Source organism: Aptenodytes forsteri, unplaced genomic scaffold, assembly GCF_000699145.1.
Source record: "Aptenodytes forsteri isolate BGI_AS27 unplaced genomic scaffold, ASM69914v1 Scaffold194, whole genome shotgun sequence".
NCBI classification, from domain to species: domain Eukaryota; kingdom Metazoa; phylum Chordata; class Aves; order Sphenisciformes; family Spheniscidae; genus Aptenodytes; species Aptenodytes forsteri.
This window is the reverse complement of record NW_008795243.1, coordinates 686,236-713,498: the sequence shown is the minus strand read 5'-3', so window position 1 is coordinate 713,498 and position 27,263 is coordinate 686,236. Positions and strand designations below refer to the sequence as shown.

The following is a 27,263-nucleotide window of genomic DNA, read 5'->3' as shown; positions in this document are numbered from 1 at the left end:
GCAGACAGCTGGACAGTGTACCAGACTGACAGTGGGCCAGGGACACAGTCAGACCTACCAGGGCAAGAAATCCTGGTAACACAATGTTCTGGGTATCACCTTATTGCACAACAAGTTAGTTGGTGAATTTGAAGTCTGAGAAGCCACAGGAAACAGGAGTTTAGGGGGAGGTTCTCAGGAGCCTTGTAGATAGATTTCTAGGTTGAGGAGCCCTGGAAAAGATTCAGGGGAGGCTGCCAGAAGTCTTACTGCTGTGTTCCTAAGGACACTTTTTCCCTCCAGTAAGCTGGTATTTTCCAGAAGAAAAGCATTCTATGAGAGTATTTTGTGGACAGATATTTAATTTTTTTTTAAATATTAGAAAGAAAACACTATACTCTCTTTGGTGCTCGGTCATCCTGCTCATCAGCATTTTGACGTGAAATTCCTCTCTTACGACCTTGTCGTAATGAAACAACTAGCTCAGGATCTCTTCACAGCTGCCAAGGACCTGCAGACTTCCAGAAAACTGTTCTGGGTGGGATACAATTCAATCAGTAGCTATTGGTTTAGGTCCAGCTACAAAGAATTGCAGAAGGACCTTAAAAGACTGAGCAGCTGGGTGATAAAACAGCAAATCAAAATCACTTTTATCTGTATTGAGTTATGTGGGGAAAAACAATGCTAACATCACATGTAAAACAACAGGTTCTCAATTGCTGCTCAGAACATAATAATGAGGTTATGATAGGCAATTCCAGTGAAACATCAGCTTGATATTTAGTAGCATTAAAAAACGCCAACCAGATGACTGGAGGGCAGAACAGAGAGCACACGCTTGCACGAACGCCACATCCTAAGCATCATGTGCAGTTCTGGTTCCCCCGCTTGGGAAAGGACATAAAAACTGAGAAAAGTTCAGAAACATTTGACAAAGATGATGAAAGGTTTGGAGTCGTCTCCATACAGGGAACAAACAAGTAAGCTAGGACTCTTCAGCTTGGAACAAAGATGACAGATAAGGGATATGACAAGAAGACAATAAAATCACAAGTGTCCTGAAGAAACTAGTCGGAGATGAGTTGCGCGTTGTCTCTTCCCATGCAAGAGGTGGGCACCATCGAACAAAACTATTAGAAGCCAAAATAACCAAGAGGAGGCAATACTTCACACAACAGGTAGGATCTTGGGGCTCCCTGCCACAGGTTGTTATGAGCGTTAAAAGTTCACATGGTCTCAGGGAGCGATTGGCAAATTAATGGAGAAGAAATATACCAAGGACCATTAAACCCAAAGACAACATCTCTGGACCAAGAAATCCCCGGAGTCTGGGAGAATATTCTGGGAAAAGGATACGTTTGCCCTGTTCTTATAAAAACTGTAAGAACTGTTTTGGCCACTGTTCGTATCGGTTTTCCCTTTAGGAACAGGCAAAAGTCCATTGCTAACACACCTGAAAGCCTTTGAGCTACACAAAAAGAAAACTGGGGAGGAGTCAATAATCTCAAGGGACGACAAACGGAAAAAGTGAGTGGAAGACGCAAAGCATCAGAAATGCAAAGAGGTATACAGGTGGGGCAGGAGTGTGCGGGCACGTTCCTGAGGGATGGTTCAGTGACGGAGTGCCTGGCGTTACCCATCTTGCCAAAGCCACGCATGGGTAACTCATTTAAAGAAAAACGTAGGATTATAGGCAAATACCTATGTAGCCAACAGCCTCCTTAAATGTAACTGAATAGGAATACCAAGTGCTGAAGTAAGAAACAATTTAAATTCGTAATGCAAGCAGTCGCATCGTAAGAAGTAAACCAGATTTTAGTCAAAAAACAATACTCAGGTTTAAGAAACACAGAGCAACAAATTAAGTAATAATTAAATACGAGCAACACTGCACTGTGAGGGTACGCACGGTGCCGCACTGCCCTCAGTCCCTCCAAAACGGGCCCTTGCCAGTGCTTGGCGCAGGCAGCTAGGTGCCTCGCTCCCCTGTGCAGGCTGCAGGTCCCCCCACGCCGCTTGCTGACTGACTTTCCTGAACGCCAGCTGCAAAGCGGAGCGGCAAAAACATGCGGTGCTATGAGCGCGCCAGCCGAGTTTATCGGGGGATAACAGAACGGCTGTTGTATCCATGCTGCGTTGCTGGGGGTTGTTTACAAGATTTGTCCCGGAGAGACAGCAGGGCAAGACGGCGTGCCCAGCTCAGCTCCGGCAGCAACGCGGCACAAGCACGCTGCCGCTTGTTTTCCGGGCTGGAGTTTTCCCACTGGAAGAGAGAAACGCACCGATTTCCCTTTGCTGCAGCCTCGGATAGGGATTGTTACAGGAGCTAAATCGCTTTCTTTTACTGCTAAGACTAAATTTGAAGTTTATAGGCAGGAATTTTTCAAGGGGTCTGTATACTTTGAGAAGTCTCATTGACTTATTAATAGGATTCAGACATTTAAGAAAAAAATAAATTACCCCGGTGGCACTAGATTATGGTCTATTAATTTTGCGGCGAACTAAAGTATGAAAATTCTAACAAACTTCCAAAGCAATGACTAACATTAGGTAAATACTGAAGAAAAAGCTACAAAGGAGTATCCCGTGTGGTGTTTTTCCTCCTTTTCTTTCTAGGTTTTTCAGTCAACATTTTCTGAAGGCTCTGGCAGCTTCTCCTGAAGGCATCTCTAAGCAGAACATAAACAGACTACTCATTTAGACGCAGGCAATCTTTTCCTGTTTCCCCTCTATCACATATAAAACCCCCTGCCATCAGTGCAAACATCTACAGTCCTGTGTTTCTAAAAAACAGCATTGTTAACTAGAGAAATCTCACATTTTATAGGGACTGCTTGCAAGGATGGACTGGATAATTCGTGAACTTCAAACCCAGTGATTTTTAAGACTTCCATATTTTCAAACTTACACGATTGCCTATTGCTTCTCTTTCGTCTTCCTTTTAAATTATTTGCAGCAACCCAGGCTCAAAACCGCCCAAGCAGAGACTCGGCCACCTGACCATCAGAGCCGCAGTAGCACATGGCTCAGCAGAGACAGGCAGACAAAACGCACCCTCTTTCATCGGGCTCCCAGCCTGGGAAGCTACGACACCATTTTCAGCCACTACCAGGCATCTGCCTTTCTGGCAATCAAGGCAAGAGTAACTGGGACAGAGCAACTGGTGTAAGCAAACTTACAGTATTTAAAAAAAAAAAAAAAAATCTGCAGTCTCTGGAGTTTTTCTTGAGATACGGAGTAAAACTGCTGCTCAGCACAAGAAAATTAGACTCCCAGTTTCTTGGCTGAAATCTCCCATTTGCACCTGACAGGAAAAAACCCCAAAACTCTAAAAAACCAAGAGCAAAGCAAAATTTCATAGATAATGCAGGAAAATGGGACTACTCAAAGGATTTAAAGTGATGCAGATGTGGGCTCTTATTCTATCACAAGTCTAAGTTATACCCGGTTTCAGTCAGTTTATGATCCAAGAACCTACTTTTCTTTAGCTCCCAGATAAAAGGTTTCTACTCTCATTTTAGTCTGCCAGTGGTAAGCTCAGTCAAAAAAAAAAATTTGGACTGTTAATTTTCTATACAGTTAGCTTTTTGCTGGTTTAATTGTCTGGATTGTCTGTATCACCAAGTATTCTTATCAGCTTAACTTGTCGTAAAATCGTTATCTTTAGCAGAGTCACTGACTGAAACGAAGCTTAAACTGCTGCTCGGGGACATCAGTAGGTACAGTAACAGCAGGAGTAATTCAAAACAAATTCTAGTTTCTTCACATAAGTTTTAACACTTGACCTTCTGATAATTTATGGAGATCATTAGAGCATAAAAAGATTAGATGGATTAAAATCGGTCATCCTGAGGGTCGAGTACTGCAGACTGCGATGGTGATGAGGACTTAAAAATGACACTGGTCTTCCACTCTTCTTCCATTTCAAATGCCCAATATGTCAGAATAAATGCAAAGATATGAAAACCAATGTACAGTTCCATGCTTTAAGTTTCAAGTTGCTATAATTTTTTTCCTCATATACTTTAAGAATTAAAAATTATATTTTGCATACACCTCCATTCAAAAGAAAATTCTGCTATGCTGCTCTTCAGCCAAAGGAGCTGCCAAAAAAGAACCTGTCCAATCGCAGCTCCTGATTCAAAGAACAAACTCAAACCTTGGCAAAATACAAGGGCAAGAACTGAGTTTTTATTAACCTATTTTACGGACTCTCAAGGGGAAAATGAGTCCCGTCAATGGTTCTTCACTGCATGAGACTAATATCTTATCAGAGGACATGGCATTATTTCACTTTTACGTCTCTCCCTCAAGAATACTCCCTTTGATGAAGTAGTTCAAGGGCAGGCATCAGAAAGTCTGTTGTAGCAAGGTACAGCAAATGGTTCCAAGCCACATTAGGACTTCATCATGTAAAAATACACATGGTAACATTTAGTTTGACAAGCAACACAGATGTTTGCATCACCACGGTCCTAGTGGAGGACAATACCTTGTACCACTTGTCACTTTCCTTTCAGGTCAACTTGACACAAGTACAAAGAGTATTGCCAAAACTAAGCCACAATGGATGGAATTTATATTTTAAGTTTCTGAGGTAGCCAACTAATTTTTTTTTTTTTTTAAGTCAGATTAAGTAAATTACGCTTTTGGACCTAAATAACCTCTTTTAAACATCTACTATACAACAATATATATACCACCACACTTTTTTTTAACTATTATTTCAGCTATAAACAAGTATCTTGCAAAAATTAGAGATGACTCCCACTTGAAGAAATGACAGAGAAACAGATGACCACAGTAGATATGAAGGACAGTCACAGACTCTTGAACAGGCACATTTCAAGATATGAGTTTGAGGCATGCTCAGCATACCTGAAGATCTAGTTAAGGACATTTATTAGCTGTGCCTGTCAAGCAATTCACCACTCTGAAGAAGAATCTCAGACATCAGTCTCTAGCAAAATGCATTCTGCATTTTTTTTTCCCAGGATGCTATGCATGGTTTTATTTTGAATAAATGTTAACCAGGTTGTTAGTTAGATATCCTATATGTGCATTTGTATGCATACTCACACTGATTCCCTTATCCATTAAAGAACCTGTGAAAGTAGTAATCAGATTGGGTGGCAGGTGGGGTAAGCAATCTTAAGAGAACAAACGTTTTTCTAGAACTTTTGTGCTTTGAATGAAAGCCCAGTTTTTTCTTCTGAAGGAATTCTTGACCAGTTACACAGGCAGTTCATTGGTACATATCACTATTCCTTTTCAAATAGGGGCTTTAGATTTTACTGGTGCATGGTCCATTGCCAGCAACAGACACACAAAGCCACCAGTAATATGGAGCTTAATATGGTAAAAAGACAACACACTTGAAGAGAAATCTCTTTATAGTTTCATTTAAAAAATAAAATAGGCAAAACTTTAAAAGAGGAACATCCCATTCCAACCGAAATTTTAAAATATACTTCCATGCTAAAAGCAAAAGTCTGGATGTGAGCCTCATGGAAGCTGCCAAGTAATAGAGAAAGAAACTTAATCTTTCACATTACCCGTATCCGTGTCTTTGCTTTCCTGGCTTACATGACTGTTGGCATTTTTACTAGATTGATCTAAATCCTCAATTTTATTTTCTACTTCCATAGCACTGCTTTCCACAGGACTGTGGGAAGATTCTTCACCTATTTCTGCTTCCATTTTTGTGACTAAATCACGTTCTTTATCTTCCACATCCATTCCTTCCTCTGTTTGTGCCAGCCTATGTTGAACTTCTTCCTCTGTTTTACTTTCCAATTCCTCCTCTTTCCTCTTTGCTTTAAACACTTCAACTCCCATCATCCTCAGGTAATGAAGTCTCTCGTTCTTGGGCACAAAAGCACGGAGTGATGTCTTTCCTTGCCAACCACACAGCACTATAGGACACTGAAGATCATCAGGTTTTCTAGAAACAAGCAGTTAGTTTGGTCAATTATGAGAAAGTTAATCTTAAAAACTTAATTTTATAGATATACCCTGATAAATAAGTGCACGATCTTTAACAGTGAATGCATTTTATAACTGTTCGTACAAGATGAAAGTACATTGGTCTTAACTTCAATATCTAAACAAGTACCTGCTTGTCTACAAGCAAGCAAGCAAAAAAAATAAAGCTCAATGCTATTAAATTTCTGCAACAGGCAAAATAATTTTCTGGCTCTGGTTTCAAAACTAATATAAGCAACAGCAAGATGAAAGTTTACATTTAAAAAGTTCTCAAGAGCTTCTGATACTGCTTTGTCGACAAAAATGAACAATGAAAAAGTTTAACTTTTTCTATTCCAAATGCTGGACTTCACAGGGAAACAAGCAAGCAAACAAACATGCAGTGATACTGTGGACCTCTGGCAGAACTACTAGCTCTCCTTTATAAAGCTAAATGCTACAATTGTTTTAAGAATACACAGGCAAGATAGCTTCTTTCCCTGTTATATTCTTTGTATGCTGTCTGGCTTTACTGTTGACCTCACTGCATCCCTGTGCCTCCACTTCTGTTTTTGCTGAGTGAAAATAAATTCTTGTCCAAGTTTTAAAACTGCGTAAATGAAAAGTAACACATCTACTTACTCAGGGTCTGGGTCGTACTTCAGAACTATACTTCCCATCGCTACATGGAAGGGGGGTGGGGGGAACAAAAACACAACAGATGTGTTACTTGGTACAACGTTAAAATGATTGTCATTTGAAAATGTTCAAGAAAACAAGTTTTTAGACAGCCACACAGCATGAGCTGGTTAGCAGTTATCTACATCAGTACAGTAAACTATGAACAATACCAGTTTTTATTCCTCCTTTTTTTTCAGACCAAAGTATTTATATAGTTACAAAAGCAATTGCCAACCCTGCCCCCTCCCAAACCCCAAACAAACAAATTAAAATACAAAACCACATAGTGGAATAACTTACTCAGTGAATCTAGCAAGGAACTTTTACTTAAGCAAAAAGGACATAAGAGTATGCCAGCCCAAACTTTAGAAAAATTGTTCTTCCCATTGTGTCTCATCAAACACTGAAGTACAAGGATCAGCAATGACTTGGAAATAAAACAACATGAACAAAAGACTGAAAACGAGTCTTCATTTCTTCAAGCATCCAGCGCATAGGAAGTAAAATTTAATATGAGTAGACATTGCTGCCCATATTTAAGAAAATCAAATCTGAATAACTATATTTGATACATAAAATCATGACAAACAACTGCAGATGACAAACAAACAGTTTCAGCTGGAGCACTAACAGGCATAAAAATCAGTAGCATATATAAAACCTTTGTTCATCAGACATTTTAAATGCTGCCTCACAGCATTGCTTCACAGAAGTCACAAGTTTGGCAACTCTTCTGTTCTCTGGAGTTCATAAACCTCAAAGGCTCTGATCAGAAAGCACTACAGTTTCTAGTAGCACAGTGGATTTCAGTAATGCTTACTTACCTAATTAACAAATATATTTAAGATAAATTTAGTCAAAATTTTTAGCACACACAGTTTATGTGACAGGATTTTCATAGTCTTCCATGTACTGTATAATAATCATTTTGTCATAGCACAAATTAGAAGGCTTACCCATGTCTTTGACTTTCTTCTGTGTTTCACTGCTGAATTTACTTAAGAACGGATTTTCCTGGGTTAGCAGAATTTTAACATCTTCTATGCAGACACTTATAATCCTTGCATGAATGAATGGGTACAGAGTATAAATTCCCTGTTTAATAAATAAATATAATTATTTCAAAATGCAATCTCTACTTTCTGAAGGAAAAATGTTAAAAACAGTATGTCCTTTAGCTAATACCAAAAAACGATTTTCACATTTTAAACCATACTGAAAATGCAAATTGTCATTAATCTGACATTAATGCCAGCTGTGCTATAGGCTCTAGAGGAAACCTAGTATCTATAGTAGGAGATACTTTCTCCTTTGAAAATACAATGCTATGCAATTACCTCTTGTGCTAATCTGAACGCACATCCAAACTGTTCACCATCACTGTTGCGAGACCAGACTTTTATCCCTGTGTTAATAACCTGCAAACGGCAAAGCCAATAAGCATCATTAAGGAGTATAAATTCTAAATTACCACTCTGAACTTTGTTTTTCCTCAACTGTTTGACTGAAAGGAGGAAGAAAGGATAATTCTGTCATAACGTTTGTTCATTTGCACTGGACACTGAATTAAATTCATGTGAAAATCCATTCAAGGGAAAAAGGAATTCCCACTACCAAAACATAGTTCTCTCTCAACATAAACGCCTTTCACTCCTTTCCATGGTGAAAACTGAACACTGTGAGGAAGTGTTAGTCTTAAAATGAGGGCAATGAACTATTAAGATCTAATTTTAATTTTAGTTCGAGTAAGAATTTTCTGGGTGATTGTGGGAAAGTCAATCAAGGACGGGATTTAAAAAATGCACAAGTACTTATATTAGGACAGTATATCCTTTGTGGTACTCAAAGTCTCACTACCTAATACAATGCACCAGTTTCTTCAAATTTTGTCAATTATGTAGCCACTTCCTGCATGTGGGATAAAAGGATAATTATTTATTGCAAGATTTGTTGCAAAGATGTAATGGATATCCTTGGAAATTTTCATGATTTGACTGGATGAGGCCCTGAACCATAGCTGATCTAGCTTTGAAGTTAGCCCTGCTTGGGGCAGGAAGGAAGCTGGACTAGATGACCTCATTCTAACTTAAACTATTCAACAACTTTTAAGACAAATCTTTAGAATTTGCAAGGCATTTTCCATGGGGAGTCATATAAAACAAATTATCATTTTTCCCTCTAATTCACAAAAACTACTTCTTATCCCATTATCATTGAGCTTAACAACTTTTCAATATATTCAGTTGTTGAAATTACTTTGAAACAATGTCCCCATGTAACACAGGCAGCTAATAATTCAGCTGAAGTTATCCGTTATTTTTGGTAGGCTTTCAAAGCTCTTAATACTTTTATAGTTAAGGGGCTCATAAATACAACAGTGTCAATGTAAACTTGTGAAGGTACCTGAAGACCACATAACAATGCTGGTACAGACACAGCAGTTTGGTATTCCTTTCCTCTACTTTTAAGTTCCCTTCCATCTGCCAAAAACCATACCGATTTTAATCTTGGAGACTTATTTACCTCTCTGAGACAACTCTTCATCTCTTTAACAGAAGAGGGACAGAGAGGAAAACATTCATTCAGACTAAAAAAAAAAAGGCCTATCAGAGGGCTAATCCTCTAAATAAACAATAAGCTTGGCAATAAAGTTCAAGGAAACATCCACTGATGCTTATGATCTCCGTTGTGAAAACCTGAAGAGATGAACCATACCTTCATCTTCTCACTGTTGTTCAGAAGCACATTCCTTAGCTCCTTAGAAACCATGTACAGCTGTCTCTTCTTTCCTTCTTGAGTTCGAGTTAGTAAATTCATCTTGGGAAATGATGGGTCCAATGCATAAAACTTCCTGTGGCCATAATACTTGTTTTGATTAACTGAACAATGAAATTACATGCTCAAAATGCATGGGTTAGCCCATTTCCTCCAGCTATCTCTGCAAACACTTAACACTTTGGCTCCAGAACACAAAGATTGGACTTTCTAAGATGCACGACATCAGAAAAGACAAGCTGTCATAGACACTAAGATACACTCAAAAATTTCCAGTGCAAACTATAGTTGGCTATTTTCATTTAAGAAGAGTTTGAGTGTTGAGGAGAGGGGCACCTGGTGCAAAGTTAGGGAAAAAGTTTTATGTATGACCAACTAGACCCATCTTTTGTGATGAACTGAACTACTAATATTCCTAAACTACTAGAAATCTTACTGCCAAAACAGAAACATTTTTTTCTTACTGGATAGGAAGGAACAATGGATCATCTTCAGGGAGAAACACAAAAGGGTCTTCTTTAAAACCAAACAACTTCATTTTTTTAGACGGTGGTGGTCTAAAAAGAAAATACCATTGCATTGTCAATTTTAGTAAAGTACTTGGTTTAAAATCAGTATATTCAGTTCATTTAGTCAACACTTGCTTTATAGTAAGGATAGTATGCCAAACAGAATACTGACATTTTCCTGTGCTTCACTAAGACAACACTACCCACAATTTAACTTCTTAAAATGAGGAACTGAAAGCAGTGCTTGAAAACAGAAATCACAAAAACAAGTAAACAGAGATTTCTGAGGGAGTAATTGTGAAGACACTAATCATCTTCCAAAGGCTAACTTCTGAAAATAGTTTTTTCCTTAACAGAGAAGAAAGGACTAACAGATGTTGCAAATGCTAATACGGGGTTATTTTCCTAACTTCCTGAAATACTGTCCTGGTTTCAGCAGGGATAGAGTTAATTTCCTTCCCAGTAGCTGGTACAGCGCTGTGTTTTGGATTTAGGATGAGAATAATGTTGATAACACACCCATGTTTTAGTTGTTGCTAAGCAGTGCTTACACTAGTCAAGGACTTTTCAGCTCCCCACGCTCTACCGACTGAGAAGGCTGGAGGTGCACAAGAAGCTGGGAGGGGGCACAGCCAGGACAGCTGACCCAAACTGGCCCAAGGGACATTCCATACCATGTGACGTCAGGCTCAGTACATAAACTGGGGAAAGCTGGCCTGGGGGCGACCGCTGCTCGGGGACTGGCTGGGCGTCGGTCGGCGGGTGGTGAGCAATTGCACTGTGCATCACTTGTTTTGTATGGTACTATTATTATTATTATTATTATTTCATTCTATTTCAATTATTAAACTGTTTTTATCTCAACCCACGAGTTTTTCTAACTTGTGCTCTTCCAATTCTCTCCCCCACCCCACCGGGTGGGGTTTTTTTTGGGGGAGAGTGAGCGAGCAGCTGTGTGGTGCTCAGTTGGCAACTGAGATTAAACCACGACAGAATACAAGACAGAAAACGTGGAAATGTAGGACAACTGAGCAAACCCATTAATTCTTCTTGATCGACTTCTAAATGAATCCAATAACAAAAGAACTATAGAATACTCAACTGTCACAAGACAAATACTTAGACATGGTCTCTTACCCACATACTCCTTCCTTTTTGCTTTGCTCAGTGTCTGAATTCTGCAATTCTTCCATTGTCTTAGACTCTTCATTTTCAGCAAGTGTGGGTTCTTCAGTAATACATTCAGAACTATTATCTGAATTAGCTGCTGTCACTTCAGTATCTCCTGTTCTTTGTGGTAATTTCTGATGAACCTATTTCAAATTATAGTATTTTCAACAAAGCAAAAGTAGTATCTAACTTGTAACAAAAGGTACCTATGTTCTCTCTTTGCATGTACTTCTTATCAATTTGTATGTAAGTGCTTAAACAAATCCATTTAGGGAGTTAAATGGATCTCTCTACCGGGGGGCCGGGGGGGGAGAGTGAGCGAGCAGCTGTGTGGTGTTCAGTTGCTGGCTGAGGTTGAACCATGACAGTCCACTAAGTGAAGATACCATTATAAGTCACATTTACCCCTGCTACTGCTCTGGACAATTTCTTACTGACTGTCCAAGAAAGCTATTTTTGTACCATTTACAAAATCACGTTCAAGCACTCACAGAGAAGACTATTTTAAGTCAGGATCTGCTACTTTCCTCCTAGCACTCAAAGTGACACACACATCCTGCTGCTGCACACTTTCTGTAAGAGTGCTACAACATTAAACGTAGAACAGCATAAACTATTTGGATGACGCTTCTGAATAAATGCTTTTTCCTTATTGCCACATACGTTTTACTCATAAGGTGTTCTAATGAAGCAAATCAAATAAATAGAAACAGCTAAAAGGGATTCACACAAGAAGTTTCTCTCAAAGATATGAACAATCTAAGAGATCAAATAAATCATGTCAACTTAAAATCCTGTTGACAGGATTTTAAAGACAATTGACAACAAATGGATTAAAGTCAGATGGCTGAAGCTGCTGCTGCTCCTAACAGTTTTACATCCATTCCTCCTGCCGCTGATCTGCTAGACTAATCTGCTAGTGAATCACTCCTGAGCAACCAGCCACAGGGTAAGATAAACTGAAATCAGAATTAGCTTACAACACAGCAGAAAAAAGCCTTCAGCAGAGGGACCACACACAGCTGAAGTAAGTGACAGCTTTAGCTACTCAATCTAATCTGCTTCTGTAATTCTTTCAAAGCCTTAATTTTAGGTTGAAGTTCTATCTCGCTATTTTACTATAATTTCAAAATCCCCCCCCTTTTTTTTTCTATTTTGAAAGATTTTTTTTAAAGTTCTTAAGGAATTTAGGAATTTATTTTTAATTGACACACTGAACTATAACTGAAGGGCAGATACAAAACAGTTTTAGTATGTTTTCTATTATGTAAGCTTTCAAAAAAATTCCAGAAATGTTATTAAAATTTAACATTTTAGCTCTTTTAACAGAAGTTACCTTAGGCTGGCGTTTATTCCATGGCATTGGAGATTTTTTTATTAACACAGCCACAAAGAAACCTCCTGTGTTCTGGTGATGTGGCAATATCCTAAGACTAGGGGGGGAAAAAAAAAATGTTGCAGTGTATTCATCATCAGCATTCAGGCTCTCACAAAGCACTAGAAGTGTCACATTTATATTTACTTTCAGGGTAAACTAAGTGTTCCTAGTAGGTTTGCACAGATTTAATTTATCAAGCTAGAAACAGGATCTAAAATAGAGCATTCTGGCAAAATAACTTGCATCAGTGCAACGCATTCATTTCACCACATCTGAGCTTTAATGACTCATTTCTAAACACTATTTTTAGAATAGTTATGGAAAGTCTTTCACAGAAAATAATTCACACTGTTAAAATGTTAAAGTTTTACATACTTTTCAAGTAATTTTGGCTATGTATCTCTATTGGATGCAAAGAATTTGACCTGTTTGGATGAGTACTTATTCCTTGGTAAGCAATTTTCAATAATTTCTTTCAGTTCACTGGAATTTAAATATTGTGTACTGCCATTACATATGAAGCAATCAAAATATACTCAGACCTATACAAGCATAGGTCTATACTGCAACACGTTCCTAATCTGACCTCCTAATTATAATTTCATAGAATCGTAAAATAGTTTGGGTTGGAAGGGACCTCTAAAGGCCATCTAGTCCAACCCCCCTGCAATGAGCAGGGACATCTTCAACTAGACCAGGTTGCTCAGAGCCCCGTCCAACCTGACCTTGAAGGTTTCCAGGGATGGGGCATCCACCACCTCTCTGGGCAACCTGTGCCAGTGTTTTACCACCTTCAGCATAAAAAATTTCTTCCTTCTATCTAGTCTGAATCTACCCCCCCTTTAGTTTAAAGCCATTCCCCCTTGTCCTGTCACAACAGGCCCTGCTAACAAGTTTGCCGCCATCTTTCTTATAAGCCCCCTTTAAGTACTGAAAGGCTGCAATAAGGTGTCCCCGAAGCCTTCTCTTCTCCAGGCTGAACAACCCCAGCTCTCTCAGCCCTTCTTCACAGGAGAGGTGTTCCATCCCCCTGATCATTTTCGTGGCCCTCCTCTGGACCTGCTCCAACAGGTCCATGTCTTTCTTATGCTGAGGGCTCCAGAGCTGGATGCAGTACTCCAGGTAGGGTCTCGCCAGAGCAGAGTACAGGGGCAGAATCACCTCCCTTGACCTGCTGGCCACGCTTCTTCTGATGCAGCCCAGGATACGACTGGCCTTCTGGGCTGCGAGCGCACATTGCTGGCTTCACAACAATTTGCCCACCATCATACACGGTAATCATCAAAACCTCATAAAATCTACTCTGGGAAAACTTACCAACGCTCTAGATTCATTGCCTTTAGCTTCTCTTCATCTTTTACTGGAAACATAGTGGGACGTATTTGTGTTTGTCTATTTGAAGGCACATCTTTCCACTCTTCAAACCACTGTCCATCTTTCAGCATTACCTTCAAAGGAGTAAATATAAATACTGTGAAGAATATGCGTCACCATTTTTCAAGTTTTAATTAAAATACTTTCAAACCAAGATTCAGACACCAAAAACAGAAGTTATTTTCTGGCATAGTAAATTAAGTTCTTTAAAGTGTATTGTTCCCATGTGCATTTTATGTGTGCACTTAAGAGCAAGAGATTCTTGCAGCTGTACCTCTTTGCTCCACTTTTTATGCTTCAAGAAGCGTGCAGTCAAGTAAAGACTGGTGCAGAATCAACTGCAGTGATCTCTGTTAACCTTCCAGAACATGTAGAACACCAAAATCCAAAGGAAGGACAGAGGTGGAATACACAAGAAGATCAGTAAGCCATCAGATTTAGGATACATTATTTCTTTTTCTCCATGAGACTGGCTGTAAGACATTCTGCTATAAGCAGCTTCCAAGCAGTATACAAAGGAAGAGGGCTACTGCAGTCTAGTAGAGATTAGGAACGAGGAATCCCAATTTCATTTTGTAAGAAAGATGCAAGACAGCAACACAACAGCTTGGTAAGCATACAGCCCCATGACACAGCCCTACATAGGTCACAGATAGAGATGTTTTCAAGGAAAGTTACTGAAGAACCATGTCCCCATGATTTTCTGGTGTCTCTATCTTTATCCAGGACTCAGAACACGTTTATAAATCCCCTCTAAGATACTCTGTGGACATAACATCACCTCATTCCATCTAAGGGTCAAAGCTTTTGAAGGACGCTTAAGATATGAGCAGAAAGTTAGAGACACAACTCTTGTAGCAAGGCATTTTGAATGCTCTTTAAGCAAGAATACCTAAGTGGGGAAAAAAAAACCGGGAAAATCTGACCTCAGAACTGTAGATGCCTGGTTCTGTACTGGAAGCTAGGGCTGTAAGAAAGGTCACATCCAGGAATGTGTGGGGCAAATGCATAAAATTAATGACTGAAATGAAGGCCCGTTTTTGTTGTTAAGGCAACAAAATAGAGAAGTCACAGCGATGGTGACTTCAGGACTGGCAAGTACGATGAAGTGTTTTCATACATCTCACTGTGATTGTCTTGAAGGTTTAATTAAGTGTTCTACTGGAAGCTGAAATGTAAGATTTATCTAAATTACAATTTCACTAAGAACGTTAGAACACAGATTTCAGCGTCATGAAGTCTGGCGTTTTTCAGCCACTGATCAGATCACGCCTAAAACATTGTGCCTTTGCGTGTTCCTGAAATAGAAATGACTGTACTTCCAGAATTAGTATTTCAAGTCCAAATATGCTACATGTCATATTGCTTGATGGAGACAAGATAGACTGCAATTCTGAACTGCTCTTCTTTGGAAGTCATGAGTTCAGCTTGAGAGAAACAAACAACGGGACTGATAAATAACTGGAAGGACAAACAAGTCTAGAACTATTTTGGATGTACTGAATAACTGCCTAACAGCCCTGCTCTGTTCAGTTTTGGTTTACCAGTCTAACCACACAATGTAACTGCTGGAATGACACAGCATCAAAGAACATGAAGTCTTCTCTATTGCACATTTTGCTAGCCTCTTAGGGTAGAATGAAGACTAAAAGTGTTGCAGAAGTAGATTAACATGTCTGAAGTTAAAAAGGTCTCTTCCTTCTAGATTCTGAAATAACTCATTTGAGTTCACTCATCATCTGGCTTAAGGAAAGAGTACTGAATGCTATTTCCAAGCACCTAAGTGTCCCTTGAACAAAACCTTATTTTTATTTTGCTGTTTCCAGAGATTTACAGTCAACTGATGCTCAGTAATATTCAATGTAATCACTAAGTCACAGAGCTCCCATTGAACAGATATTTCACCAGGAAACAGAAGACCACACCAAGTAAAAACAGCACCAAAGCAAGCAAATGCATTCAATGACGAGCTAGCCAATGAAGCTTGAAAAAATACAGTAGCAGCAAATAAGGGCTGAAGAAAATCTTGAGCAAATTTTCAACAGATTTTATTAGCCTACTTTTTAAAATACCCATTAGGGAGATTTATATTTCAACCACAAACACAGAAATAAATGTTACAGGGAATATGTACAATGTTATAAATACTCTTAGTGATCTTTATGTATACATTTTATAGCCTTATACAGTACAAAAAAAAGTAAAATTAAGATTATAAAGCCACAATCATGCATTTTACATTTATCCTTCAGGTACAAGCATACAATTTAAACTTTTGGAACTGTAAGAAGAAAGAAATCAGCTAGTTTCTAAGCTGGATTTCCAATGACAGAACATAAGCAAATCTTTATTCCATGCATGCTGTTCATTAGCCTACACACAGGCACAAACCTGCAGACTGTACCATTGCAAGACACTAGTGAGACGGTGAGAGAAGACAGAACAACCAATGGTGTTGCAAAGGCACACGCTCATAATTAAAATTTAATCAGAGCTTCTTTCCCTACTACCGGGATGGCCTTCTACTCTTCTTGATTATACTCTTAACAGGAAGCTGAAGAAGCTTCGGGGTTTTTTGTCCCTCCCTACCAGTCTGTTTCCAGAATTGAAATCGTGTAAGGTCTGGAACAAAATACAGGATTCTATTAATATTCTAGGATTACTCACATAACTGCAGTTCTTCTAGCTTATTTCCAGAAAGGGTTTAACAGCTTTTACTTCCAAATGATTCAAATGGACCAGCTAAAGAACCGTAGGATCTAACACTTACAGACTGTAAAGACGGAGGAGGGATAACTTAAAAAGTGGCTGAAATTATGCTGCCATCTACAGGCCACATGCTGCACTCAATAGAAAAGGGAATTGCATTAAGAAAGTATAGGAGATAGAGCAAAGAAAGCTAAAGGAAAAAGAGAGCAGAGACAAGAACTTATTATCAGAAAGATTTTTAGCCCTCTCCCCTACAATGCTATATTGTCTACAACTCTAAACAGCAAATCACTACCATTACTTCAGCTCAATCTAATGTTTTGAAATTTTACACTTCAAAATTTCCCTAATTTAACACTCTACAATAGACCAAGAACATCACAGAAATATCAGGTAAGTACCTTCCATTTTGTAATTCCTGGCATCCTCTTCAAACCTGGCAACTCAGAAGAGACATCAGCAAGTTCTAAGGCACCTGAAACCCCAAGAATATAAACATTCTTGAAAACAGAATTTGAGAGTTGTGCTCCTAATTCACTTTTAAAAAAATAGTTTTCCTTCAAGCTTATTTTAAGACCATTGCTTTTTAAACCTTTCAAGGAACAAAATGTTATACAATTACTACTGTGTAAATTATAAGAAGGATGGTAAGAACTGTTCGTAATAACTACAGAAGTTTGCAACCTATAAGTTAACCAAAATATAATGGTTAGATACTTTTTGTAGCAGCTGCATAGAGTAATACTCTACAACCTGTATTGTTAAACATCAGCATTCCAGGCAATGCAGTCATAGAAGTTTTTATGCTCACTTACTCAGTATTTGGATTTACTACACCGATTAAGTATTTCTCAGAGAAGTACTTGTTTGGAATGACTAAGCCTTTTAAAATGCTTGATATATTCTGATTTTATGGACTTACAATCTTAATATATTCCAGTGTGAGAGGAAAAAGAATTTATTATTTTTTAAATGGAAAGGAAAATTCCAAACTGTTTAACAGGAAGGTAAATACTATCAACCTAACAGGACAAAAGGCTATGTGCCTAAAATATGTCAGATTACTACAAGAAACAGTAACAGAATATAATTTAATCTACTGAATAAAAACTTCAAACTGCCCCAAGTCCAGAAGGAATCATATAAAAACTTACTGTTTAAATAGGTGATCTCTCTAGAGAATAACCACCTTAAAATTTCTTTTTTGTGATTCTGAATACTTAGTTATTTAACAATTAGGTAGGCTTTTCCTCACGTTGCACACAATTTATCGACCTGTTCTACATGACTAACCATTTACTCTTACAGTGACAGTTTAAGCAAGTCTTTTAAATAAATGAAAAAGTGATACATGAATTCATAGACAAATTCCAAAATGACATTTCAAATCTGATTAAACTTGATGTTTGCGTCCGTCCTTTGAATATTCCTGCCTACCTACAGCATGACTTCAACCGATGCCTCAAGACTACATCAGACCAATCAGCCACTAAATGGTCCGTCAGAAGTACTACAATTCCCAGCAGAGAAACATGGTACAAAAGTGCCTCTTCCTTATTCCTTCAGCTCCAAGGAGAAAGCAATCTCTGATCTGCTCCACAGGTAGCAGTGTAACACAGTGCTAGGATCTAACTTAAGATCAAAGAACCAACAAACCTTCTAGACTGACCTGAGCAAATCCTTACGGTCCAATGCCCCTTGCAGACCACTCCACTACCTCGCCCTTCTTTAGCTACACCTATGTCCAAGCCCCAAGGATAACAATTGCTGGCTGGGACACATCATAGCCTCCAAGTAAGCCTGAAAATACGCCCACTGGGCAGAGACAAGATCCAAATGCCACAGCCCGATACTGCAGTCAAGATCCTTACTTCCAAGTACTGAATTTGCCCCAAATACTGCAATTGTTGGCCTCCATCAACATCCATACTGCTTCATGCTCCTATCCAAACTAGTCCTTACTGCCTTCCAATCTTGTCATTGTTAAACTTAATTCTGGCGCGCTACAGCCTTCAATAAATCAAGCATACCATAATTTACTGGAAACAAGTCTATGTTGTTTTTTCACTCAGTCTGCCAAAAAAACTACCTCTAAATAAAAATGTCCTTTGAGTGGAAATTAAATAGTCAATTCCTAATTATCTACAGGCACTTTAGCTAAACTGCTGTTTGGGAGACAATGAAATTTCATGCATAATTTGGGGCCAGAATACTGACTGGCACAAAGAAAACATTACACAAAACAGGCTATTCTACTTCCAGAACCAGCTCAGCTCCAGGAGTAATACAGCTGCTTCTGCTCTGTACAAGGCTTAACTTCAACTCTGTGGTACTTTTCAAGCAAAATCCAATTAGATGTCACCAAACTTCAGGTTACTGACTCAGAAAAAAAACAGTGTCCATCAGCTCAAGACCAGAAATTTGGGCTACTAAGCTCTCCTATCATAAACTGCTGCAGTGGAGCTTCCCAGCTCACCTCAGTTTTTCCACCTCGTTACTTCAGATGATGGAGATTCAACAGCAACTTATGCAAGCCTTCATATGCAAATCAAAAGTGTAAAAAACCCCATGAGCTTAAAGACATTAAAATTCCAAGCATGTCAAAATGTGGGTCAAAGGATGCCAAAGGTATCAGTGACTCCCACCTACTGGCACACAATAACATTCTTCTAACTGCTTAAGTACACTCTGGGCTTTTTACTCCCATGGTGTACAGCAGTAATGTCCCACGCTGTGTTTTCCAAAGGAAATATGAATGTCAGACAGGGACTCCAACCAGTGGAATCGGTTACCAGAAGCCAGGTAACACAGACTGAATTCCATTGATCTGTAGAAGTCTTTTGTGTATCATCAACAGAACTTCTTCAGGTTTTACATATGCACCCAATTTAGGCCCATTTAAGAAGGCTGCTCATATCAACACCAATGAAATCCTACCGGTACCAAAAAATTACTGCAGTTTTGCATACTAGGAGCATGTTACCTAGACTAAGCTTATTACTAGTGCTATCATACACATATCCTTTTTTGGGCTGAGAAAAAAAGATTTCCCCACTCCGTCCAAGCTCGCATTCTCACCTTGACTCTTTTCCAGCAGAGATGCGATCACGGCCTCATTTTCGATAGGATTCAACGAACACGTAGAATATACCATTCTCCCACCTTCTGCCAGCTGCTCAACACCACGGGTTGCAATTCTTAACTGCAATCTAACAGAACACTCTTGTTCTAGCCAGGTATCATTCAGGAATCAGAAAGATTTGCCAACAAATTTCTTACAGGTGAAGCTATATTGCAGACACATAACTCTCCATGGACTAAGTCAGCACATACTGAGTTCCACAGCTGTCACCAGTATACAAATTAAAGTCAGATTTAAACTAAGACAGCTTAGTGCAGTCTACACTGCAGACACACACAACTACACCTATTAAAACAGCAATTAGGTCAAACATTAACACTACTGCATGATAACTTTTAACATAACATTCTGTATTTTGTTCTTTCTAGTGCCCCATCAAGTTTATTATAAAGTACTCAACACTAGAAAAATAAATCCCCAAAACCTTATTCTTCTTCTCCAAAATCTAGAGTTAAAATGAGGAGCAACCTATTACAAATATTATGGACAACACAGCTTAGCTTGCACTGGCCTTCTGAGAAAAGTATCAATGAGCTGTATCACCAGCTTGTATCCCACCTGCATACTTACAATGAGTTATCAAGCAGCAGTTTACCACAGGTCAGCTGAGTCACAGTAACTGACCGCATTCCCAGCTTGTTACAAATGCACAGTAAAACATTCCAAGCTTTTTCATCTGTGTTTAAATTACTGCTTTTTACCATACACCTGCACTAGGCTAAGTACTCATTCACCATCAGTTAACATAAATCAATCTCAGGTAACTGAAACCGTTTATGTATGATCTCTAACATTCTAAAGACATTAAAACATTACTATTAAATTTTGCAAGTTTCTGTATTTTCCAACAGTATTTTACCTGCCTAAATGCTAAGAATCCCAAGGAAATTATTTGTTCCCTGTTTTATTAGCTACCTTGTCTAAATTAATTCAATGAATATTAATATGTTAGATATTCGTAAGAATACAAGAAATTTATATTCACACACTCCACTGGAGGTTGACCTCACATCTGAAACTACACTTTCTCTGAATAGCACATAAGCTCTTGATTTGAGAGAAAAGCGGTTCTTCTTAGTCTCTGCTTTGTCATATATTAACATGTGAATGCATGCAGATGTTGAAGATATGGGAAAAGGAGGAGAGAGAAATGAAAGAAGTGCAGATGTGTAATAAGCATTTTTACCCATGGAGCTGCAAACTGTTTTGTGTTGTCCACTTCTTCCATACATCAATGTTTTTCCTCATGGTTCCATCTCCACTGTAACAGAGGTTGACCAGATTTGTATTATTTGTGGGTAAAACTCATTTCATATCCAAGTCATTTATAGCAGAAAAAAATTAACGGTCCCTCTCCCACGTTAACTAGTTCTCCTATGCTGTACTGTTTGTTTCTACACTATCTTTGTATTTCAGTATCCTGAATGTAAGTTCAAAATTTGAAGCCCTTCAGCTGACCAAATTTAAGTACCACTTGGAATGAAAAAAGTTCACCTTGATTTGGTATCCCCTTACCTAACACATTAAGGCGTTCATCTGTTTTGGAAGTTACTACAAATTGTAACTCACTAAGCAACTCAAAAAGCGTAACTCAGTAACACAAAACTTCTAGCACTGCACTTAGTGCAATAAAATCTGTGTACTGAAGATTATATGCAAAATACCTGCAGGGGACGTCACACAAAATCCTGTCATAGAAGAGGATCTCTTTTCTTCCATCAACATCTATTTGTAGATTAGGAATGCTGGAGGCATCGTGGTTTACCACCATGATGCATGGACTGTTTAATCTCTTAGCCTGATGAACCAGCAAATAGCAGCGCTTGTTGTCGACATCATTAGCAATTACAAAACCCTCTGGGAACACAAAATAGTGGGAAGATGCTTTACTATTCAACAGCTAAATAATTTTACATAGTTTATTGCCTTATCTTCAAAGTTGTGTAAATCTTTCACTAGAGATTTTTACTTAAAAGACTACTTATGAATAGAGGACCCCTTGCTGAACATAAAATAACATAAAGTACGTTGAGGTTTAACTGATGTGTCAAATATAGTCTCAAGAGTTCTAGCTTGCATGCAGCGGAAATAAGACACGACCAAGGGCCCTTCAACTTTTCACTCTCAGAGTAAAACCCTTGTAAAAGAGAAAACCTCCACTGCCACCAAAGACAATCTCTGTACATCAGCAGTTTTTCAGCAGAACACAGAAAGAATCCACTCCCCCCAACTTCAGAATTTTTACGGACAGTATTTTCTACGAGCATCTAACTGAAAGTAAAGATTCTGAAGCTTAAAAAAAAGATAAATATCATGACCATTCTAAGGCTAAAGCAGCTTAATCCAGTGTTTGCAGGATACCACTAAAACACAAGGGCTCATGGGCCACCATCTAAAATTAAGCTCTAATGACACCTACTGTAGTCTGAAATGTGAAGATTTATAATCCATCTGTCTCCTTCAAGCCAAGGAAGCCCACAAAGTTTCAAGGAAAAGGTGGGGTACTTCCCATCTCATATAACTCAACTACTTTGGGAATTCAATATATAGTTAGATGCAGTTACTTTTAATATCACAGATAAGTAATCTTCTATAAGAAAAAGAGGAAATTCAAAGTCACAAAAGTTTTTGGTAGTTTTTCCAGACTTACTGGGAAAAGGAACATTCATGTCTGCATGCAACATTTCAATGAGTTGTGCAGTCTTAGATCCAGGTGCAGCACACATATCTAGAATCTACAAACACCAGAAAGTTAAAAAAAGTCCTACCTTGTATTTTTTAAGTACTTGAAAAATTTACTGCGTGTTCTTGTTTAAATTAATTTTTTTTGCATACAATTGTAGAATTACGATTGTTCAGAACACCAATTTGCAAAAACACAAAGTACAGTTCTGTTCTTTGTATGCATCATGGAATGCAGCTATCTCTCTGAGGGTCTAAAATATAACAAGGACTTTGGTTTGTAGGGAACAAATACATCAGCTGAAAAAAATTTGAAAGAGAAATCTATTGAATATAGATATGGGGATATGATCCTTTTATCAGCTCACAAGCAATTCTGACTGAAGTTAACTGGAACTTTACATATACACACAAACAATAAGGGAAAAGTTACATTCAAGAGCAAGATGTACTTTTCTTTAACTATCAGCAAATCAGAGACTATCCAACACAGTTGATTATGTAGATTTCATAAAAATGGACTGCTATCCCTCCTCACACTTTTGCATTTTAATGCAAAAAATCAGGGCAGCGTCAACTGCCTGTTTCTATATCCTGGAAGAAGTACTGTCGTCGGGCAGCAGAACAGAACAGCACAGACACCAACACCTGATTTCTAGCATCCTTCTCCCTCCTGGTTCATCACAAACTTGGCTTGTGATTGAGTCATTCATAGAGTCACTTTCACAGCAAACCATTTGACAGCTAACACTGTTTCCGTAAGTAAGGAAGCTTAGAGTCTTTCCTCTTGCCTAGTTACAGATTTTCAGAACCATATGACTCTATCTTCTGGACCTTTAGCTCCAGTAAAAGTTAGCTGAAATCGTGCAACAGGAAAAAAGATGGGGACAGATCTGCTCAGATCCTCATGCAAGCCCTGGCATGAACAAGACTAAACCGGAAGACAGAGCCCAGAGAAATGCAAAGAGCATTTACAGACAGTTCCAGAGAGTGTGATAAGCACTGCCACACAGCAGTGTTAACGCATCATGAGACGTATTCAGTAAGAGAGCATCATATCTGCTGTTTAAAGTAACATCTGTGATGCTACCGGTTTCTACTTACTCTTGTAGATAATGCAAAAGATAATGAAGAATAAGCAAGCCTAAACATGCTCTAAAATTGTCCAGCAAATTGATGGTGAGGGAAAACTGAATTGCGAAAAGTAGATTAAAAATGAACACAACTACAGAGAGGTTTGACAATCATCAAGCTGATCTCTGTGTAAGATAGGAATCAGCATGTAAGACCTGATGTGCAGAACATGCTGGTTAAGCGTGAAAAATAACCTGTGATTCTGGTCATAGAATCATAGAATCATTAAGGTTGGAAGACACCTCTAAGATCATCGAGTCCAACCGTCAACCCAACACCACCATGTCCACTAAACCATGTCCCTAAGTGCCTCATCTACTCGTCTTTTAAACACCTCCAGGGATGGGGACTCAACCACTTCCCTGGGCAGCCTCTTCCAGTGCTTGATAAGCCTTTTGGTGGAGAGGTTTTTCCTAATATCCAACCTAAACCTCCCCTGGCACAACTTGAGGCCATTTCCTCTCATCCTATCGCTAGCTACTTAGGAGAAGAGACCGACACCCACCTCACTACAACCTCCTTTCAGGTAGTTGTAGAGAGCAATGAGGTCTCCCCTCAGCCTCCTTTTCTCCAGGCTAAACAACCCCAGTTCCCTCAGCCACTCCTCATAAGACTTGTTCTCCAGAGCCCTCACCAGCCTCGTTGCCCTTCTCTGGACACGCTCCAGCACCTCAATGTCCTTCTTGTAGTGAGGGGCCCAAAACTGAACACAGTATTCGAGGTGCGGCCTCACCAGTGCTGAGTACAGGGGCACGATCACTTCCCTACTCCTGCTGGCCACACTATTTCTGATACAGGCCAGGATGCCATTGGCCTTCTTGGCCACCTGGGCACACTGCCAGCTCATGTTCAGCCGGCTGTCAGCCAGCACCCCCAGGTCCTTTTCTGCTGGGCAGCTTTCCAGCCACTCTTCCCCAAGCCTGTAGCGCTGCATGGGGTTGTTGTGGCCAAAGTGCAGGACCCAGCACTTGGCCTTGTTGAACCTCATACAGTTGGCCTGGGCCCATCGATCCAGCCTGTCCAGGTCCCTCTGCAGAGCCTTCCTACCCTCGAGCAGATCAACACTCCCGCCCAACTTGGTGTCGTCTGCAAACTTACTGAGGGTGCACTCGATCCCCTCCTCCAGATCATTGATAAAGATATTGAACAAGACCGGCCCCAGTACTGAGCCCTGGGGAACACCGCTCGTGACCAGCCGCCAACTGGATTTAACTCCATTCACCACAAACAATTGTCATAACAAGCAGCTCACAAAATAAGGCACTAAGAACCATAAAAAGTCCTAAATGACAACAGCCGAGGCATTGTTACAGCAGCTATTTGCTGTATAAAGAACCTGTTCTGAGTCTGATTTATGAGGAAATCTGTGAAATCTTACAGGCATTTCTAGAAAGCGCTTGTTGAAATATAGTCACCAAAGTTAAACATTCAATGCGAAAAACGTATACTGCTATCTTAGTATATGCAATATAGGTAAGGTGTGTGCAAAACTATTCTCACAATTTGTGTTTTACATTAAGTCGAACACGTTCACTACCTGTTCAACTCTAGACAAAACTCAAAATGCACCTGTGACACATTAGGACTGGATCTATCACCCAATTCATTACTCATTTAAGAGAGGTGGGAAGACCTTGCCTCGCATAACATAGCCATCAGCCTTGTGTCATACATTGGGTTGGAGTAGGAGAAAATAAACTGAAAAGTTATGTATGCTAAGTAATTAATGTTAGTATAAAAACAAATACGTATGAATGAGTCTCTAAAACATATAGGTCAGAAGTGTGAAAAATTTTCAAGATATGTCATGAAAAATTTAAGAAAAGTGCACAACATGGTTGCTTGAGATAGCAAGGCACTTCTAACTAGCTCATTAACTTAACAGATTAAGAGAATAAGGCCACCTGACAGATTCATTCTGCAAACAAACGCAGTGTATGAAAATATCACTAAGGTTAGAACAGGAAGTTTGCTGCCAGATACCCCCATCTGCCATTAGAAAGTATCACGGGCACTCCTTAGACACCTCAGTTAAAGTTAGCAATCTATACTCATTCGCCACCGTCAACAGCATGTTTCAGCTCACCCAAATTATTTTGTCTCAACAGATTTATAGAGCAGAAGTTTGCAACTTCTTCAAAAGGCACAGAGGGGTGAAAACTACCTGATAAAGAACATTATCGTTTGGATCTGGAAAACTACATCTGTTCACAGTGTGATGTATAGCAGGAAATTAAAAACAGTCATCTTACTCTAAAAGGGGGTTGAAACATGAATATATAACTTAGATGCAGTTAAATACCTTTACACTTTGAAAGTATGATTATGTAACTACTTAAAAACTAAGTGGTTTTTTACAGGGTATTTTACGTAAAGCTGAAAAAGCAGATGTTCCCCTGACAGTCTGTTTGTGATCTGAACACGAGTTGATTGCTGTGGTTTACATGCAGAAAGCATAAAACATGCCAACACAAAACAGAATTGCGTATCAGCATTGATACTGCTGTTGTGATTTGTAGTTTAATCAACCGCTGTTGTAATTTACAGTTTAATCAAACTATCTTCCAGGAAAAAACTCTAGCACACAGTATATTCTAGAGTTACCTTATGATGAGGGTTAACGTTAAGCAGCAGAGGTGGGATCATACTAACAGCCTCCTGACGACTGATATTTCCCTTGAAAGGAAAAAACAAAACCAGAACAAACTCCTTTTTATTCCATTTCAAAAGAATGCATTTCTTTTGCAATAATTTTTTTAAACCTCTATGTAGTAAAATGACAAAACAATTGAAAACACACTATTATAAACTTAGGATTAAATTTTGTTAGCATTTAACAAACAAAATCACAGTATTTCACTCAACTGAAATTTGAAATAATTGCATATTTACTCCAATTTCATTCATTCTACGGATGTAGTTTCTGCTCAAGAGATGAGAAACTGGCTTCAACCAAGTAAGAACCATCCACCACTGAAGGTAAGTCTTGGTATGTGCACACATGCGCTTTTTACCAGACTCAAACATCTATTTTCTAACAGCAACTAATTATTTTACAGGGACTCATTTTCACATTCTCAAACAACAAAAAATTGCAACTAGTTTAGGAGAAATATTTGTAACTGCGGTTACGTGCCAGAGTCACGGGATGACAGAGTCACCGTCAACAGCAACATAAAATCCAGATTCTTCTGAGCCACTCAACTTCTGAGAGAAAAGCTGCAGTCTCAATTTCTCATAATGCGTTTAAATAAAACACTGCTCAGGATATGAAAGGGGAAAAAAAAAATCAAGATCAATCCAAAACTTACACATTCTGTCTCGCTAACCAGAAACTGATGAAACTTTTCCAGCTGTGGCGACTTGCGTAAGATTTTTCTACTCAAGTTAGTGTGCCAGGCTAACTCCTCTGGGTACCTGGGGGAAAAGAGATGGAAAAAGGGCAGAGGCAAAAGAAACCAACCAATTCGTCCGGCTCCATGTCGGGAATATGCAGGGCGCCTTATTTCCCTTCCAGCTCACTTACCAGCTCAGCGACTGCGGCATTTCGACTTTTTGGCCATCTACCTCTAGGTTCTGCAGCTCTTTGAAGTACTTTTCCTTCAAGCAGTGGAGAATCTCTTTGGCGTGACTGCAAGGGAGAGAGACCCGCAGAAGACGACCGGATCGAGACACACCTTCGCCAGACAGCAGACCGCCTCCGCGGTAAAAACGGCGGGTACTTGCCGGCCCAGGGCCCCCGGGGGAGGGGGGCGCGCCGTGGACC

At 39.2% G+C, this 27,263-nt stretch overlaps 1 protein-coding gene across 1 annotated transcript in view; it reads right to left on the bottom strand.

The window, feature by feature from the left end:
- Positions 1-5,356: 5,356 nt before the first annotated feature.
- Positions 5,357-27,263, bottom strand: part of NSUN2 (NOP2/Sun RNA methyltransferase family member 2) — a 22,590-nt gene continuing 683 nt past the window's right edge. Inside the window, exons 2-18 of the mRNA XM_009278716.1 lie at positions 27,024-27,128; positions 26,809-26,914; positions 26,102-26,173; positions 22,332-22,416; positions 21,346-21,538; positions 20,868-20,942; positions 19,618-19,748; positions 16,941-17,014; positions 13,774-13,904; positions 12,415-12,511; positions 11,046-11,221; positions 9,864-9,956; positions 9,340-9,475; positions 7,962-8,042; positions 7,581-7,719; positions 6,586-6,625; positions 5,357-5,923 (exon numbers count right to left, since the gene is read on the bottom strand). Of these exons, the coding sequence (XP_009276991.1) occupies positions 5,518-5,923; positions 6,586-6,625; positions 7,581-7,719; positions 7,962-8,042; positions 9,340-9,475; positions 9,864-9,956; positions 11,046-11,221; positions 12,415-12,511; positions 13,774-13,904; positions 16,941-17,014; positions 19,618-19,748; positions 20,868-20,942; positions 21,346-21,538; positions 22,332-22,416; positions 26,102-26,173; positions 26,809-26,914; positions 27,024-27,128 (2,140 nt within the window). The 3' untranslated portion in view covers positions 5,357-5,517. The remainder of the gene's footprint in view (positions 5,924-6,585; positions 6,626-7,580; positions 7,720-7,961; positions 8,043-9,339; positions 9,476-9,863; positions 9,957-11,045; positions 11,222-12,414; positions 12,512-13,773; positions 13,905-16,940; positions 17,015-19,617; positions 19,749-20,867; positions 20,943-21,345; positions 21,539-22,331; positions 22,417-26,101; positions 26,174-26,808; positions 26,915-27,023; positions 27,129-27,263) is intronic.